Source organism: Vulpes lagopus, chromosome 22, assembly GCF_018345385.1.
Source record: "Vulpes lagopus strain Blue_001 chromosome 22, ASM1834538v1, whole genome shotgun sequence".
Lineage (NCBI taxonomy): Eukaryota > Metazoa > Chordata > Mammalia > Carnivora > Canidae > Vulpes > Vulpes lagopus.
In genome coordinates, this window is record NC_054845.1 from 29,831,955 (window position 1) to 29,850,833 (window position 18,879).

At 52.9% G+C, this 18,879-nt stretch overlaps 1 protein-coding gene across 2 annotated transcripts in view; it reads right to left on the reverse strand.

Annotated features, from left to right (window-relative positions):
* Positions 1–1,919: 1,919 nt before the first annotated feature.
* The window catches only part of SERPINE2 (serpin family E member 2), a 59,196-nt gene continuing 42,236 nt past the window's right edge, over positions 1,920–18,879 (reverse strand). For both annotated transcript variants that reach the window (XM_041737737.1, XM_041737738.1), the window contains 6 exons: positions 17,757–17,954; positions 10,420–10,618; positions 8,281–8,381; positions 6,027–6,113; positions 3,667–3,750; positions 1,920–2,705 (listed from right to left, as the gene is read on the reverse strand). In XM_041737737.1, the coding sequence (XP_041593671.1) occupies positions 2,668–2,705; positions 3,667–3,750; positions 6,027–6,113; positions 8,281–8,381; positions 10,420–10,618; positions 17,757–17,954 (707 nt within the window). In that variant the 3' untranslated portion in view covers positions 1,920–2,667. The remainder of the gene's footprint in view (positions 2,706–3,666; positions 3,751–6,026; positions 6,114–8,280; positions 8,382–10,419; positions 10,619–17,756; positions 17,955–18,879) is intronic.

The window sequence follows — 18,879 nt, forward strand, 5'->3', positions numbered from 1 at the left end:
CTGGTATTTCTTACCCTTACCCCTTACCCTTTCTGGGCTAAAGATGAACTGGGAAGATCAAGTGAAAGCAGAGGGAGGAGCGCTGCGCTGGGCTCCACGTTGGGCATGGAACCTACTTGGAAAAAAAAAAAAAGAAAGCAAAGCAAACTGTCCTGGTCCTTTCTGGAATGAGAACTGCTGGAGCCAAGAGCTCAGGGGTCTAGTCTCAGGGCTGTAGCCACTCTAGGCTTCCCTCTTGGTCCTGCTCGCCCACCTCGGAGGTACACTTATGCCAGGCAGGTATTTGGCCAAACTGGGATTCACTGCTTCCCTTCCATGATTACCTTATTTGGGGGAAAGGATACATTTATCTCCATACCCCCTAGTGCTCAGTACCCAGGAGGTACCCAGATGAAGAAACAGAGTGTATAATTCTTGGATCACTGCTAACACTATTTCTAAGACTGTTCAGAGCGACCAAACAGAATGGGACCAGAAATCCAGAAAATGAGCGACGCTGGCTGTAGAAGGCCTTAATGACTACACCAGCATGTTTGCTAGAGCACAAGTAGTCTGTGTCAACCCTTCAAAATACACTTTTGGCACTTACTCTTAATTAAGGAAAGCGATTACCGCCCCCAGCCCCCTCACACCACTTTCCTTTCTCTCCTGGCTAACCAAAGTACCCATCCTTGAATAGTTGGAACAGCAAAGCACAGCCCGCTTGACAGATAAGAATCACAAATGACAAATTGTTGGAGTGCTGAGTGTAAAGTTTTAATGTCAATGTATAAAGAGTGATGAATGAGTAGAGCTCATAGGTCTTTAAAAGAAGTTTTAAAATTCTGATACTTTATTTATTTTTAAAAGATTTTATTTATCCATGAGAGACACACACACACAGAGAGAGAGAGGCAGAGACACAGGCAGAGGGAGAAGCAGGCTCCATGCAGGGAGCCCGATGTGGGACTCGATCCCAGGACTCCGGGGTCTCGCCCTGGGCAGAAGGCAGATGCTCAGCTGCTGAACCACCAAGGGATCCCCCAAGTTCTGATACTTTTAAAAAAAGATTTATTTGGCAGAGAGAGTGGAAGAGCACAGGCAGGGGGAGCGGCAGGCAGAGGGAGATGGAGAAGCAGGGAGCCTGATGCGGGGCTGACCCCAGGACCCCATGGGAGGGCAGATGCTTCACCGACTGGGCTGCCCGCACGCCCCAAGTTTTGATACATATTTTAAACCATTCTGATTAAGATGACTCAGACCTTTAGGAAATGAGTAAAGCAGAAGCGATGACCACAAATCGGGCAAATAAAAAGTGGTGACCTTAAAATCGTGAGGAGTTCTCCAAAAACAAAACGAAAAATCTTGTCCTATCAGGAAACAGACACTCCAGCCGATCACCAAGAGCGAAACATGCACTGGTCACTGTGTTCAAAGTGTCTCAGGACCCATGCCCTCATTTTGCTGAAAACCCTGCTCTTTGCTGGGAACACCCAGAGCCCTGGCCTGGGGGAGCCACTGCCGGGACGTGGCTGGGACTGCACGGTAGCTACACCTCTGCACCTGGGCGGTGGCCTGCAAGCTGGGGGTGCAGCAGGGGCCGAGCTGGGTGGCCTGCATGACAGGGAGAGGCCAGGGCCTTTGGGTTGACTTGCCCACGTGCAAAGGTTAGTAGAAGTTTCAGTATTTTTATTTATTTTTTAGTTATTTAGTTTTAAAGATGTATTTATCCATAAGAGACACAGAGAGAGGCAGAGACGCAGGCAGAGGGAGAAGCAGGCTCCATGCAGGGAGCCCGACGTGGGACTCGATCCCAGGACCCCGGGATCATGACCTGGGCCAAAGGCAGATGCTCAACCACTGAGCCTCCCAGGCATCCCGAAGTTTCAGTATTTCTAAAGGGCTCCGTTTCTTCCGTCGTATTTTCAATCACAGGGAAAGGATTTTTTTTTTTTTTTTTTACTACTCATAACACTTTATTTTTACTTTGTACAAAATACAAAAATGCAAATCCAAAGAGTACAGACCAGTAGTGACAGGCACACTGCACAACAGCAAACCTTGTCTAGCAAGACATTAGTTTTTTAAACTTTATTTTAGTGAATACATGCATTATATAAAACAACAACAACAAAAACACACAAAGAGGCTAGAGATTTCACTATTTCTACCCCCAAAATAATGCTTACTATCAAGACTTTGGATGGGACCAAAACGAAAGAATTAAAACGGCCAATAATATTCTTTTCATAAAAAAGTAGAAGCTACCATAAAATGTGTTGTTGCAGGTGGGTTTTTTTTTTTTTTTCATTTTTCCCCCTCCTATCACACTGATTAAATCTCTTCTGAAATGCCACACATGTAAACAAAACAAAACAAAACTCCTGAACTGGACAGTAAATACTCAAGAGGGTTAGCTCAGTAGTTTAAAGGATTTTTTTTAGACCTTTTTGAAGCCTTTCTTTTCATTTGTCAGTACAGTGCTCCAGCCGTCCGCCCCTTTTTCCCTTTGATAAATCTCCCAGAACCGAAATGCCTGCGTCACTCAGTCTCTGTTCCTAAGAACTAGTTCTGAAAAAAGAGAGTAATGTACAAAAATATTTAACTGAACTGTGAAAGATGCAGGAAAAGAGTCTTGTTTTCGCCCCAAAGGAGCCTTTGCTCTGCCTGGTTTCTCTCTCACACTCTTCAGGGTTTGTAGATCTGCCCCATGAACAAGACGGCACCTGCAGGATTAAAGCAAGACATAACTCCATGAAAAACATTCCTAGAATAAGCTAGAAGGCGTGTTTCAGGGACAGTCCCTGGGCTGCGATGAACCAACCTACTGTTCTCAAGCACCGCGGTCCAAGAAAACCTTCTGCAGTGATGGAAATGGTCCGTATTCCCATTGTCTGACACAGTAGCCACTACCCCCACATGGCCCTTGAGCCCCAAAAACATGGCCTAAGAAACTGAATTTCAAATTATATTTCATTTTTCATTAATTAAGAGTTACAGTCAAATAGCCACGTGTGGCCTGAGGCTCCCGAACTGGACTGCCGCGACGTCACAGATGCAACGGGACAAAAGGATGACGAACCAGGTTGTGCTACTGATTAAAAAAAGGGGTAGATGCTGAAATGTGTGAGTCTCTACTCTGGACCAACGTGAAGCCAACCTCCTTCCACAAGGACAACCTTCCTTACTCCCCAGGGTTGGGCCACGAGCTAGAAACTACTGTTATTTGCGTTTTAGAGATGAAGCTAAAAGGGCAGAGCCAACCTCAAACCCATGACTTACAGGGCCAGGACCCATCGAATTAACAGTTCTCGGGCCGTGACAATAGGGGGGGCTTACAGAGGTTGAGGACATGTAGCTTCTTATAAAATTTAACTGCTGCATTTACAAAAATGTGGACAAAAAATCAGTAGCTGTCAAAAATCTCCACCAGGGCTGCGGAGCTCGCTATCTACGCCAAAACCCAACAGGACCAATAAACCTAAAATCAGTGTTTAGAAGATTCTATTATACTCCAGAAACAGAGCTGCGGGCTGCTTCTTCTCTCCTCGGGGGGGGGGGGGGGGGGCTTCTATTCCTCAGTGTTGGCGACCGTTGAGGGAAGAGAAGCGGGGCTGGGGCTGGCTTGGGTCCACAGCCTGGCTCCACGGCCTGGGCCTGCGAACACCGGGAGGGAGGGACCCTTACCTGTGGGATTGTGTCGGATGAAAAACAGGAAAGGCCGGTCCACTATGAACCAGGGAGGTGACGACCTTGCGATGAGAATCGCGGCTACGGGGGAAAGAAAACGTGTTGTACACCCGGTGGAGGCCGCGGCCGGCCGGCGTGGGGCTGCTCCGGCCCGGTCCACGCGGCCACCAACCTCTCTAATGAGTGTCCTCGCTCGGAGGGGTTTATGGCCGTTAAAGGACAGGAAGCCTATTACATTCTCCTGGAAAGGTGCTTGTCACTGCAACACCCGCTGCACGCTCACTGTTACTATTTGCTGTTCTTTTCTTTTTTTTTTTTTTTTTTTAAGATTTCATGTATTTATCCATGAGATACCCAGGGAGAGGCGGAGACCCAGGCCGAGGGAGAGGCAGGCTCCCTGCAGGACCCCACGCGGGACTCCATCCGGACCCGGGGTCCCGCCCTGGGCCGAGGGCCCTGCTCGGCCGCTGAGCCCCGGGGCGCCCCTGAAGCTGTGCTGCACGCACACCACCCACTGTGCTGGGGCCCGGCCCGTGGGCCTCGCCACATCCGTCCTGCGCCCGCCTGTCAACCGCCTCCCCTGTGCCTCTGCGCCCGGAGGCCTCTTCCCCCGGGTCTCGGGCCCGGGCCGCTGTTCCAGCCTGTGTGCAGACGGCCCCACGCAGAGTTCCGAGGGCCCCGGGGCCCAACACGCTTCCTCCGCTCCGCCAGGCGGTCCCCCTTCCCGAGCCTGGGACAGGGCCCTGTGCTGCGGTGACGCTCCCCCGGCCGAGCTGAAACCCCATCAGGTCGGTGGGCCTGGGCGGGACTGTGCCCCGAGGGCCCTGCGCTGACGCCCCAAGCCCCAAGATACTTAAGTCTGCTCGAGGGCCCGAGGGTCCCCAAGACAGGGCGGCCGGGCACACAGCGGCGAGCACACGGGCAGGGCGACCTCGGGGGCCGTGGGGAGGGCTGGGGGGGCGCCCTCCATCCCAGAGGGGACTCCTGCAGCTCGGGCCCGCCCGCCCCCCGCAGAGCCCTGCCCGTGACCCTGTGGTCACGCTCCGGAGAAGCCCACTGGGCTTGGGGCCACCGTCTTCACGTTCTTGCTAAGTGTCCCCCGAGCGCCCCGCCAACTGCACCAGGCCCCGTAGTTACCCCGATGGGCAAAATCGGTCAGTAACTGGAAATTCGGCTCTGACTTAGAATTACCCAGAAAGAAGACGAAAGGCGTCTTAAAAATCCTAAGGACTCTTAGTGGAGGCCTTTGTGTGTAGCGCTATTTTAAAGCGTTACAAATTAAATGTTTATTCTAGAAAGGCAATAAAGTGTCTATTTGGAGCAGAAGCGGTGCCCCTTAATGACCAGAAATATGTGACCCGCTTACAACCCCGGCTGGGCCGCCAGACCTCCTCCCCCGGCCTCAGGTGGGCAATTAGGGGCGCGGGCAGCAGCCTACACCCAGGTCTGTTTTCTCCTCCCTTATGTAAAGCACAGGAGAGAGCAGACGGGGTGTTCTGCTCACCCAGGGAGCTGCAGGGCCCGTGCTGTCCACCCCCGGCGGCTACACCCGCTGCCCGCTTCGACTCTAGAGCCGGCTCGAAGCTTCCAGAGTAGGGCTCAGCCACCAGTGTCCCCGGGGCTGGTCTGATGGTCAGATCCCACTTTTAGAAATAAAGCTTCTCAGGGCCCCGGGGGCTCAGGGGTTGAGCATCTGCCTTCTGCCCAGGGCCTGACCCTGGGGTCTGGGGATTGAGTCCCCCATTGGGCTCCCTGCATGGAGCCTGCTTCTCCCTCTGCCTGTGTCTTTGCCTCTCTCTCTGTGTCTCTCATGAATAAACAAATAAAATCTTTAAAAAAAAAAAAAGAAAAAGAAATAAAGCTTTCCTGGGACCCAGCCATGCCCATGGGCTTAGCGCTTTATAGGAAAACACTGTCCACTCTTGTCTGGGGGAACGTCCTGGGGAAAGGCACACACTGAGGGCTCTACTGAAGGAAACAGTCAGAGCCTCCAGGAGGTGGGTCCTCACTGTCTACATTCACCTCCACCATCACCTGGGCGGGAGCCCACATGCCCGGGGTGGGGGGGGTGGTTCATTACATTTGCTGAGGGATGGGAGAGCCTCACCCCTGGCCCCTGCCCCAGCCCCCTGGCCACTGGCCCAACCCCTGGCCCCTGCCCCAGCTCCTGTCCCTGCCCCCTGTCCCCTGCCCCAGCCCCCTGGCCCCTGTCAGCCCCTGCCCCAGCCCCCTGGCCTCTGGCCCAGCCCCTGGCCCCTGCCCCAGCCCCTGTCCCTGCCCCCTGTCCCCTGCCCCAGCCCCCTGGCCCCTGCCCCAGCCCCCTGACCCCTGCCCCTGACTCCCAAGTCCAATCTTACTTGTTGCTGCTGAAGCTTTGGTTCCGTCTTCGCTGACTTCGATTTTTGCTTTCTGCAAGATGTGAGACACGTGCAGGTTTTCTGACCCTGTTTCCAGAAAAGAAACCAGACACAGCATTTATGTGATAGGCGGGCCATCTGTTGGGCTGGGGAAGGAAGGTAACTTCCAGTCCATGGCAATTTCCGGTTCTTGAAAGGTGTCAGGAGAAGCGACCTCTTACAGTCTGGTGATTGAAGGCTGGAGGGTGACTGTCACCTGCCGTGAATTTCAGTCTCTGCTAAGCGAACTGTGATACCACTTCCGAGGAGGGCAACACCCGCCCTGAATGCGTTTGGGCCTCTAGCAATTCAACTCTGACCCCTGAGAATTGCATAGAGAAATAAGAAGAGCAGAGCTTTAAAAAGGAAGCCTGTTTTCCAAGAAGCAGCAAGAGACAATAATATTATTTGTCACTCACAGAACGTCACGTCCGGAGAGGATTTCAGATGGCACCTGTGGACGGGTAAGCTGAGGGCCGGAGTGTTAAGAAATCCGCCCTCAGATCATGTGGCTGGTTAGTGGGAGAGGAAGGGCTGGCTCCTCACAACAAAAGCTACTCGGCACGTGGCCGGATTAGTGAGAGGAGTGTAAGGAAGGTTCAGAACCAGACTCAGAACGGCAATTGTGCCTCAGGAACCTTCTAGTGAACTCCCTTTCCTCCCCAGCACAGCCTTCTCACCCCAGCAATTCTCACTGGCTATAGCATTAGAGGAAAATGCAAACGGAAGTTAACGTTGGCCTTGATGGGACGATCAAGAAGATCCGGAGGGAGAGGGAAAAAGCGCCTTCCTTGTCACTTGGTTTTCAACTGTCTGCACCGGCGCGGGGCTCCAGCTCGGACGATGGGGAACGAGGGGGATGTCTGCAGGGCGTAGGTCACCGGCAGGTTAAACATCAGACCCCAGGAGAATCTCAGGCACCTGGTCGCCCGCCCAAGCACCTGCAAACTCCCCAGAGCCACTGTGCGGAACACGGGCCACAGAAGAGAACCCAGGAGGGGAAAGCGCAGGTTGAAACGATGCTCTTCAACTTCCCTGAGCTGAGGAGTCCTGCTAACGCGATTCCGATTTGGTCTGTCTGGGTGACACTCAAGACTGTCCCCTTCAAACAAGCCCCCAGGGGATGCTCACGCTGCTGGCACGGGGATGAGTTTGGTCGTCCAAGGACCAAAGAGCGTCAGAACATCCCTTCAGCTGCACGTCCGCCAGGGAGGTCAGGTGTGGCCCTGGGATGGGTGCACAAGTGCTCACCTGCAGGCCTCCCAGGTTAGTGATGAACTTCCCGAGGGGAGGAACACAAAAGGAGCACAAATAACATCTAAGCCATAACTTTTCTCTGGAAGGAGGCTGCCGTGCTCCAACCGAGAAGGACCAAGAAGTGACAATTGAACATCACTCCAGGGAAAGGTACATATGTTGGCAAACGAAGCGATACGATGCTAGCTTCGTCTTAGATGCTTTGGCAAAGAACGGTTCTAATCAGACCCCTATGAATTTATATTATTTCGGGATAATGGGCATTAAACGCCGAAACACGTATCCGGACATACTGCTTGCCTGTTAATGGTTTGATGGAAGCAAGTGTCTGAGAGTTTAAAAATCTTGATTTTTTTCAAACAGGGGAATAATTTGTGTCTGATAAAGAAAGACTGACATCTAAATAAGAGCTAAATTTTTAGGTAATAAAGACGATACACGAAGGTCTTCTCTATCTGTAGAGTCACTTGGGCCTCATGTGAAACGTGTGTATGAAACGTAGGGATGAATGATTTCTGCTGATTTAAAGGACTGACGATGAACAGCAGCATTTGGTGATAAATCAGATTAAATCTTGGAGAGTTTTAGGGCAGCATACTCCTAATTTGGATCTTTTCTTTCTTTTTCTTAAATTTTAAAGATTTATTTATTTATTTATTTATTTATTTATTTATTTAATTTAGATTTATTTATTTTAGAAAGAGAGAGAGAGAGAATTTGCGCAGGGGGAGGAGGAAAGGGAGAGAGAATCCTCAGACTCTGCACCGGCCTGGAGCCCAACACGGGGCTCGATCTCACAACTCTGAGTTCATGACCTGAGCCAAAAATCAAGAGTTGGATGCTTAATGGACTGAGCCACCCAGGCGCCCCTGACCTTTGCTTTCTGAAAAAAAAAAATCAGAGACCCAGCTTGCAACACAGTCCTCAAGTTAAAGAATGAGTTTTAAATTGAACCTACTTGTTATTTTTGCAAAATTTGCTTTTGATGGATCAAACATCTCTGTGATGCCGAGAGCTTTCAGTGGCTCCTTCAGGTCTGTTTGTGCTACGGCTGTGAACCTGGCAGGAAAGGAGAAAATAAGGGGGGAAATCATTGTACCATAAAAGATGTAAAATGATATAATCAGCGCGGGTGGGGGAATGTTGTTAAACCGATTTTTTTTTATTATTATTATTTATGATAGTCACAGAGAGAGAGAGAGGCAGAGACACAGGCAGAGGGAGAAGCAGGCTCCATGCACCGGGAGCCCGATGTGGGATTCGATCCCGGGTCTCCAGGATCGCGCCCTGGGCCAAAGGCAGGCGCCAAACCGCTGTGCCACCCAGGGATCCCCAAACCGATTTCTTTTTTAAGTGCGCTCTGAATACCAATCTAAATGGCATCCTAAGCTGTAGTTCCAAGATTTAAGTAGAGGGCAACACATCTCTCAGACACTTAGCTGGCAAAATGAGCAGGAACCCAGCAACCCTGAACAAGGGTAGCCCGACCCTCAGGTGCAACCACCCTCCCTCCCCCATTCCAGTTCTCAGGGAGATCTGCAGGAGCACTTTCCTTTACGCTGAGGGGGCAATACCTGGAATATTGAGTGGGATGTCTACAGATTTCCCCCATTTCCAACCAAATGGCTGTCATCGTGGCTGCCGTAAAAATGATCCTTGTTGGTATCAGGGATGGTCAAGGGAGGAGACACATTCCTGCTCATTCTCGTCGGGATTTTTAAAGCATTTTACTATCAAGATAGGAACAAACCTCAGGCATCGGTGACAGTGCATTCTATTAGGGGGTCACAAGAGTTTCTTGGATTCCTGTGATCTGGCCTGATGGCCCTACTGACATAAATGCCAGCCGTTGAACTTATCGTCAGATGATTCACCAGGTTTTCTCCCATTTGGCGGAAGAGCATTAAGGGTAAGTGAGCAGATTTCCATCGCAGATGGGCTCTAATGATCATTTACCATTATAATTGTGCTTTACCTGTCATGTCCTCCTATCTGCACACCTACCACGTTACTCATTTATATCATGTGCTGCCTACATGAAGGCTCATTTCCACAATGAAAGAAAGTCTTGGGAGGATTCCTAATCCTTGTTATGTGTGTGTGCACTCCTCTGATTATACTCAGCGACTGGAGAATTGAAAGCTATTAGAACTGGAAGGTATCATCCCCCCCCCCCCCCCCCCCGCGAGACGTGGCTGGTTGAAAGCTCTGGGCATTGGGTAGCATGATCACAGACAGGGGATGTTCACTGCCCATTTCACAGATCTGGGTAAAGTATTCAGAAATTTAGGAATTCAAGCAGAATCTGGGATTACTTGCCCTTTGTTTTTTTTTTTTGTTTGTTTGTTTGTTTGTTTTTAAAGATCTTATTTATTTATTCACGAGAAACACAGAGACAGAGAGGCAGACACACAGGCAGAGGGAGAAGCAGGCTCCATGCAGGGAGCCCGATATGGGACTCGATCCCAGGACCCCGGGGCCACGCCCTGGGCTGAAGGCAGATGCTCAGCCACTGAGCCCCCCAGGTGTCCCTGCCCCTTGGTTTCGAGTCATAACAGTTCAAATTCCACCAATATTGCACATTTAGGGTGTAATAAAGAACTGCCATAGTATGACGCTAGTGTAAGACCTCTGCCTAGATGGTTTCAAGTATTTCCTTACTATGTAGATTTTGGACCTTGGTCTTCAGGAACTTCCAGCTAAAACTTAAGAAGACGGACATGACTCTCCTTATCAAACCACTGGAAACACTCCTAACCTGTACTGTGTCGTTATATGTGTGTTTTTCAGTCTTTTGAACAAAACTAGATATGTGAAAATCCCTCAAAATGGTACAAGGACCTTGAGGTCTTGGAGACTCAGAGGTCAGGCTGCCTGCGTCCCTCCTCTCCCAATATCCTTAACGCTGCACATGAGATGCATGGGGGGGCGGGGAGGAAGCTTCTACAAAGGCAGAGCCTTGTATTCCCACTGTACAATTTCTGCAAAGTCGATCAGGCTTTGGGAGCTAGGATGTGCCATTCCTTAGCCTCAGGTTGTCCGCTACCGGGCGCTGAGCACTCCCGTGGTTTTCCCGTCAGGGGCGGGGAGCACTTACTTGGGCAAGATGACCTGCACCCTCTTGGGCACCATGGCGCTCATCCAGCTGTCTATGGTCTTGGTGCTGATGTGCGGGATGAGGGCCGACAGCGGGGTGGAGCTCTCGGTGGGCAGCGCGATCAGCATGCTGATGCTCTCGCCGTGGTAGGGGAGCTCAATGAAGTTGTACCAGAGATCATTGGGGGTGCTCGTGGACCCTAGAGAGATCAGAGGCAGGTTCAGGGTGTCCCTGGCGATTCTGGAAGCGGCCCGAGTGTCTCTGGGCACGGGGGCAGCTTCCGGGGCAGAGGGCGACTCCCTTTTCCGAACAGTTTCCTTGGAAGGACAGAGATAAAGACGCCGCGTCCTTCCCTGGTGGAGCGTCCTCTCCCTTCCACTGACACCCGCCTTCGCAAAACGCCCTCGGGTGCCACTAAAATGACCTGACCTCGCGGAGCAGAATCCCGCAGACGCTGAGCCTGACCCCGGGGGCCCAGGAAGGGGCGCCGCTGCCCCCGCCGGGGTGCACTCAGCCCGCGCAGGGAGGGGGGCAGTCTTGGGGTTTAGGGCCCCGCGAGCCGCCGGGCCCCATGAGGTGGCACAAGCTGTCCCGTCTCCGGCCGGGAGGCCCCAGTTAGAGACGTGGACTTGCCAAGGCGCGCGGGGGGCTGAGCCCGGAGGCCCTGGGCCGACTCGGGTGTCTGCGCACACCGAGGCCCCCGCCCTCCACCGGCCCAGTCCCACTCTCCTCGCCCAATCTGGTAACTGTCCCCGTGGCTTCTGGAGACCTCCTGCTATTGGCACTTGCTAATAGCAACCTGGGGACAATTTAGACCCAGCACTTCTCAAAACGTGGGTCATCCAGAGAAGACAGGGCAGCGTGACACGTGGAGGCAGGCTCCCCGCAAGTCCCTAACCCTCGCCAGCACCAAGGCTGAGCGCCCGCTGTCCCCCTTCCCAGCGACTGGACGGGACTGTCCTACCCCGCCCGGTATCCGCAGCCCCACGCCACGCAGGCCGGGCCAGGGGGAGCTGGGGCACGCGCCCTGGTGCAGGGGGGGCGCCCGGGGAGTTGGCCCGCGACCCTCACGGCAGGCCCGACACCAGCCGGCCATCAGTGCGGAGGGAGCACCATCCGGGGACGCCGCTGGACGCCGCAGCCAGCGACCCGCGCTTGACCTCCCGCCCGCTGGAGGATGGAGGTGCAGGCCCTGGGCGGCGGCCCCGGGGGCATCGGGGGCATCGGGGCAGAGGCAGGGCAGGTGCCTGCAGGGCCCCCCTCGGCCGCCCCGCCCCAGACCTAGGGGACCACGCTCAAGAGGGAGGGCGAGCTTCTCTCACGGTTCCCGTGTCTTCTTGGGGGAAGGCGCCGGCCAGTCACCGTGGTGACCCGGGCACTTCAGTGAGCCGGCTCTGGGGGGGGACCCCGAGGCTCCCCCGAGCTCCCGCCTTTGTCAGCAGCGAGCAAATATGATACAGAGTAGCCAGGCCGCTCGGGCCTGTGAGCCGCGGCTGACGTGGGAGGCCGTCCTTCGGGAAGGCCGTGGGCTGCGACTACCCGCGGCCACCCCACGCGGCCACCCCACGCAGCCACCCCATACGGCCTAGCCCGGCCCTGCCGCTCAAGGCTGGTTCTGGCTGGGGGCTGCCTAAGAAGCAAGGACGGGACCCGGGAAGCTTCCGTCTACTTTGTGGGACACGACGGTATCAGCAGAACCTGGGAAATCAGTGGGGGAGTCAGAGAAACACCCCTTGCGGCTGAGCCCTTCCGTCTCCCGGGGGCCCCCACTCGGGCAGCGCGGTTTGGGAAGCGGTGGCTTACGGATTGCTCCGGGCCGCGGAATAAGGACCGGGGGGGGCGGCAGCCGTTGGCCACTTCTGGAAGAACTGGGGTCGTGGATAATGAGAACGTAGGAGCCGGGTGTGTCTTCCATGGGGGGGGGGGGGCAGCATCTGGCTCCTGCGGAGAGTCTGGCCTCCACTGGTGACACCATTAGCTGACCAGTAACACGAATAACCACTATTTTGCACCCAGTCACTCACATTTACTCAATGATGCGTTTTTCTGTGGCCCCATTTGTGCTTTTTCCTTTTTTTAAAGATTTTATTTACTTGAGAGAGAGAGAGAGAGGGAGAGGGAGAGAAAATCTCACAGAGACTCTGCGCCAAGCCCAGAGCCCAACGTGGGGCTTGATCCCACAACCGCGAGACCCTGACCTGAGCCAAAACCAAGAGCCAGACGCTGACCCGACTGAGCCACCCAGGTGCTCCCACTTCTGATCACAGGGGCTGATGGCAAACGTGGGTCGGGGACACCTGTGTGCAGACTCTGTCCGTGCTTATCTGTGCCGGCTGCCTGGGAGCGAGGGACCAAACAACCGCCCTCCTCTCCGGACCTGATCACTAAAGGGCGAGATGTCTCAGCACCATCTCACAGAGGACCAGGGCCGAGGGTAAACACATGGGATCTGGAGTTCTAGGATCTGGGTTCAAATCCCGCCTCTTCTGACCCACCGGTTCCAGGTACTGGGCAAGTTGCTGGACTCCAAGGCTTGGTTTCCTTTATCTGCAAGATGGGCTGGTGGTGCGTGGCCTGGAGGGCTGCCCTGGAGATTCAAGGGGACCGGACGTGCAGCACAGTGCTCAGCACGGGGGCTTGAACATAGGAAGGGCGTCCCTCTACGGATGGAAGGAGCTTCGTAAGATACTTGTCTCCTGGGGCGCTCGGTCACTCAGCTCGGGGCTCGGGCAGGTGAGACGCAGCCTCAGTCCAGCGAGAGGAAGCCCGCCTGCTGCAGCGGGCCCGGCTCCCGGGCGGAAGGGCTCAAGCCGGCAGGGGGACTCGGAGCCTCGGGTCGGGGCAGGGAGCCTGCCTTTCCCTCACCACGTCCCTCCAGGCTCTCCACGTGTCAGCACCTGGGAAGCCACCCGAGGGCTCTTCATTGATGCTGGAGCAGAGAAAGATGTGAAGGGAGCAGGTTCACTCACGCGAGAGAGGGGGACGCGGAGGAGAAGGGTCTCCTCTTAGACGAAGGGGGATCAACAAAACTTTACTGAGAACAGGCAAAGAACCAAGTGCCAAAAACACGGAGAAGATTTAGCACCTGCTGTAAGCGGTACTTGGGGGATGCCCCAGGTGTTCTGGAAGGCCCCCAGGGTACTCGGATCCTTCCTAAGTCCCGCGGGGGAGGAGGTAGCGAGACTCCCTGAATGTTAACGACCCCTCTTGGCCTCGCGCACGGAGAGAGTATTTTAAACGTTGAATATCGGGAAAACCCTACAGGTGAGGATCCCTCCAGTTACCCTCTACTACAGGTGGCTCTAGGGGTTTCCTGAGCTCTCGGGGAACTGTTTTCGGTTGTACTTTGGAAGGGACTGGAATGGGGCCTGGAAACAAGCAGCAGATCTACCGCGCCGCGTGGTGACGGGTCCGCATTCCAGCTGGGGCACAGCGGGCTTGGGGACAGCTGATGGGGGGAAGGTGCGGGGGAATCAGCTGGGCGAGCAGAGGGGCCGCCGCTGGGGACACGGAACGTGGCGCGGATGCGTGAGGACGGGAATACATTTCGTCTGCGGAACTAAGACTTCAGGGACAGCCACGCAGGCAGGTGACGTGGGGAGGCAGGAGTAGCACCCGGGGGAGTGGAGGCCGGAAAAATGCAGGATATTCGTGTATCTATTTACATAGGTACACACGCGCGTATGTATGCTTGGGATTCTCTGTGGTCTTTTTTCAAAGCAAAGTCTTTAATGTCTGAATTCATGGCCATAAACATAAAAAAAAAATTGTAACGGTTTTTGACTCAGCCACTCCTATCCAAGGGAGGTACCTTTATAAATTCTGACTCAGTTTCTAAAGATTTACATACAAGAGTGCTCACAAAGTGCTCACGGCGTGAGAAAGGTAATGATATGTATAATAATATAATAATATCGGGACACCCGGGTGGCTCCGCGGTTTAGCGCCACCTTCGGCCCAGGGCCTGATCCTGGAGACCCGGGATCGAGTCCGTCAGGCTCCCTGCATGGAGCCTGCTTCTCCCTCTGCCTCTCTGTCTCTCATTAATAAATAAATAAAAATCTTTAAAAAATGTAATAATATTAATAATAGCATATTATATATATGTTCTTATATATTTTTGTTTCATTTATTATTTATGTTTTATATTTATATTATATATTTTATTATATATGATTACATATATTACATAATAATATGACAATATCCACAGGATACTTGACTACATTTGGACCATGGAATATTACAGAGATGAAGGGATCAAGTAAATCCACGTGAATCGACAGGAAGTTTTCCACGACGCGCTGTCTAATGCATAAAGCAGGTTAAGGAAGGGCGGTCACAGCGTGACCCTGCGTGTGCACAAAGGCCCCAGAGCCGTATTTTGTGTGTCCACACGACAGGTCTCCGGGAAGAGACCTGCTGCTAAGTAAGGGTTCTTACCCCGGGAAACGGGAGCACAGGACAATATATTTACTTTCTGCCTCATTAGATGGCTTATTTGTAGATTTTGCAATGAGCCCGGGATATACGTCTGCAAAAAAGATTTCAGGGGCACCTGGCGCGGGGGGGGGGCTCAGTCAGTTCAGCATCTGCCTTTGGCTCAGGTCAGGATTCCCGGGTCCTGGGATCGAGCCCTGCGTCGGGCCTCTCCCTCTCCCTCTGCCCCTCACTCCCTGCTCACGCTCTCGCTCACGCTCTCTCGCTCTCTCTCAAATAAATCTTTACAAAAATAATATAAAGATTTCAAGAGGGGATCCCTGGGTGGTTCAGCGGTTTGGCGCCTGCCTTTGACCCAGGGCGCGATCCTGGAGTCCCGGGATCGAGTCCCGCGTCGGGCTCCCTGCATGGAGCCTGCTTCTCCCTCTGCCTGTGTCTCTGCCTCTCTCTCTCTCTCTCTGTGTGACTATCATGAATAAATAAATAAATCTTTAAAAAAAAATAAAGATTTCAAGGGCCTTTGTTTTTTTTTTTTAAATTAGAAGAACATCTTTCCTCAAAGTGCTTCTACCTTATGGCAGTTGGAAGGGCTCCCCCCTTGTTCCGCCTTCCACCCTCTCTTCCCACTGTTGTTCCGAGATCTCGGTGGCATCTTGGGGGGATGGTCAGGGGGCCGACACGTGGGATGGCAGCCGAGTTTCCGCAGGGACGGGGCACGTGGTGAGGCCCAGGATGCGGGGACGGGGGCTGCAGAGGCGGCACAGGGAGCCCCACGGCCCACGGGGACGGGGAGGGCCGAGGGCTGAATTCAGGGCAGGCCAGTCGGGCCGCAGGAAGACACGGGACACCGAGCGGCTCACAGAAAAGGAGCGTCACGACGGGCGTGCTTCCAGAGCGGGAGAGCAGAGGCCCCTGAGGACGGACTGCAGCACCCTGGGCGACAGATGTCACCCGACGTGGGCTGGGAGCCGACAGCGAGTGCTCGTGGCGCACCTGCTGACCCAGCCAGCGGACACCTTCCTGCAGGGACCCGGAGGCCGCGTCCCACACCCGGTTCCCCCGCATCCCGGTCACCTGCCAGCTCGCCCCACGGCCACGGGAGCCCCGATGCAGCCTCGGGGGGCTCGCGCCAGGAGCAGAGGGCGGAGGCCACGGGGTGCGGGGAGGACACCCAGCCTGCTGCCGCCTGTAGCAAGGTCCCCGAGCAAGAAGGCACAGCCGTGACCGTAAGGCACACGCGGGGACGGGCGGTCCTGACGGAGAGATACCCAGGGAGGCAGCTCCCTCCCCAGGAACGAGCCATGTAGTCAAGGAAACCTGTTCCTTTCCCGTGAAAACAAACAGTGAGGTCTCACAGGAAGGTCTACGGGATCCTGGCGTCTTTATCTTTAACTCCTGACATTCATTTTTCAGCAAGAGAAACATAAAATTGAGGCCCTTCACTTTTAGGTGTTTTGTGTGTGGATTCTTTTTTTTTTTTTTTAATTAGAACAGAGAATGTGTATGAAGATTGACCTGAAATAAAATGGCTTTGCTTCACCTAGGAGCTGGTGGCCGTGCCAGCGTCCCAGCGAAGTCTTCCTGGCAATGCCAGCTGGGAGCGGAGGCTCGGCCCACCTCTGGAAAGAGGGAATGACTTTGGGGCAAAAAAGAGCCTTTTATTATTGTCAGTTGCTGAGCACACTGTCTTTCCGCAGGGCTTTCAAATACGTATTCTCTTCAAAACAAAACATTTGAGTGAATGACAAAATTTTACCTAGCAGCCTGGTGAATGGTAAGCAAGAAGGACAGTGGCTTTGTCTGGGGCACCCCTCACCTGAGCCATCCCTTAACTTAGAGAATCACGCGGCCGGCAAAACACGGCGCAGGGCTGGACGCACAGACCGACCGTGCAGAGGTGATACTCGGGTCCCACGTGTTCAGGCTCAGACTGGAGACACAACCGCTAACTTTCAGAGGGAAAAGATCAACTTAGGTTGGACAGCAAGTGCTTCAACGAAACTAGGCTCGAAAAATAATCGTCAGACTCCGTTCGTCAGTGCTGTGGCGATGACAGCAGGGGTCGGTCACTGTTTCCTCGGTCGTAAAACTGACTCGTGCTTTGTTTTAAAAATTTGCAGATTCAAATTAGAGAAAAATAATCATTTGAGATGGATGCCACCAGCGTTCACGTTTCACTGAACATCCTCCAGGACACGTCTCTACAGACAGATGAGTGTGTAGCACGTGTTTTACGTGAACGAGATGAATCGGCACCTGCTGTCCTACCACTTGTTTTCTGGAATCAACCGTATATTGTGTCCTCTTCCTACTGACTTGAATCTAAGTCTCTTTATCACATACGTTCCACTATACGTGAGTTTCTGGCTTTTGCTTACTTGCTGGGGTAAGATGATCTTCAGGGTTTAAGTTCCCTGGTGTGGGATTGCCGTCGAGGCTCCAGGAAGCCCCCCCGTCCCGCAGCAACTTCTACCTGCGGTGATCGGGGCACCCATGTGCCCCCCCAACCCCCAGAGCCACGACTGGGCTTTGCCAATCTAGTATCTGTGAGACTGGCAAGTGGAAAATAAATCTAATTTTTACTTGTATTTTTCAATTTGGTAAAGTAAGGAAGCGAAAGGTGACGTGACGATACACTATGTGCCGAGTGCCTGCTTACACTTCGTATCTTGTGAACTGTCCTCTATCTTTGAATTTCCAACCTAAAAGCCCGTATGTCATGTATTAATACATTACCTTGGTAAGTGGTAAGAAACTTTACCATGAACTTAAAAAAAAAAAAAAAAAAAAAAAAAAAAAAAAGATCCTGCCCGCCTGTCCCCTGCCCTTTTTAAAATATAAAAGTCAGATCTGCTCTTGGACCAAGCGATCTGGGGCATCGCCAAGCGAACACTTACCGCAGCGGAACACAGAGAGCTGAGCTAGCATGGGCACCTGATAGGATTTCCCGTCGGCTGCCACAAACGTGCGTTTCTTTGTGTTCTCAGGTTGGAACCGTGATTTCCACAATCCCTTAAAATACACGGCATTGACCAGGACCAGTCTGGTGAGCGCACCATCGATGAGATTTGGGGACAGCAGGTTGTCGATCATGCCTGGGAAGTCACAGAACAAGCAAGGAGAGCTCAGGATCGGCGGTCTGTTTGAGGGCAAAAAGGGCAGTGATGGAGCACGGACAGTCACAAATTAACGGAATTTTTTAAAAGCCTTTAAAAAGGAACTGTTCACCCTTCTGGAACTTTCTCAGTCCTCCCCCTACCTCACTAAAAAATGAAAGCTAAAAAATTGAAGCTAAAATCAGAGAATCTGAAAAGACCTTAGAGATCCTCTGTTTGGGGGTTACCACAATTTTCATCAAGGAATTCTTTTATAACTGGGGCTCCCGGGTGGCGCAGTCAGTTGAGCGTCCCCCTTCGGCTCAGGTCATGATCCCGGGTCCTGGGATCGAGTCCCGCATGGGGCTCCCTGCTCAGTGGCGGGTCTGCTTCTCCCTCTGCCTCTATCCCGCACCCCCCCACAGGCTTGTGCTTGCTCTCTCAAATAATTTCTTTTTATTTTTATTATTTTTTTTAATTTATGATAGTCACAGAGAGAGAGAGAGAGAGAGGCAGAGACACAGGCAGAGGGAGAAGCAGGCTCCATGCACCGGGAGCCCGATGTGGGATTCGATCCCGGGTCTCCAGGATCGCGCCCTGGGCCAAAGGCAGGCGCCGAACCGCTGCGCCACCCAGGGATCCCCTCAAATAATTTTTTTTTAAAAGCAATTCTTTTATGACTATTTCCCTATGAACCCCATGTCTTAGAACATTTTACTCATCTAAAGAAGCTACATTTAATTAATGATGGATTTTCCTATCTTTGCTAATAACTGACACGTGCAACTGCCAAGGAGAATTTGCCATCAGAAAACAAGATATGCAGTTGTTGTTTCAACCCCTGGGTGGGTTTAATCCCAGCCAAAAATGAAGCCCTTCGGCCTGTGCAATTTTATCACAGATAAATAGACACAGATAGATAGAG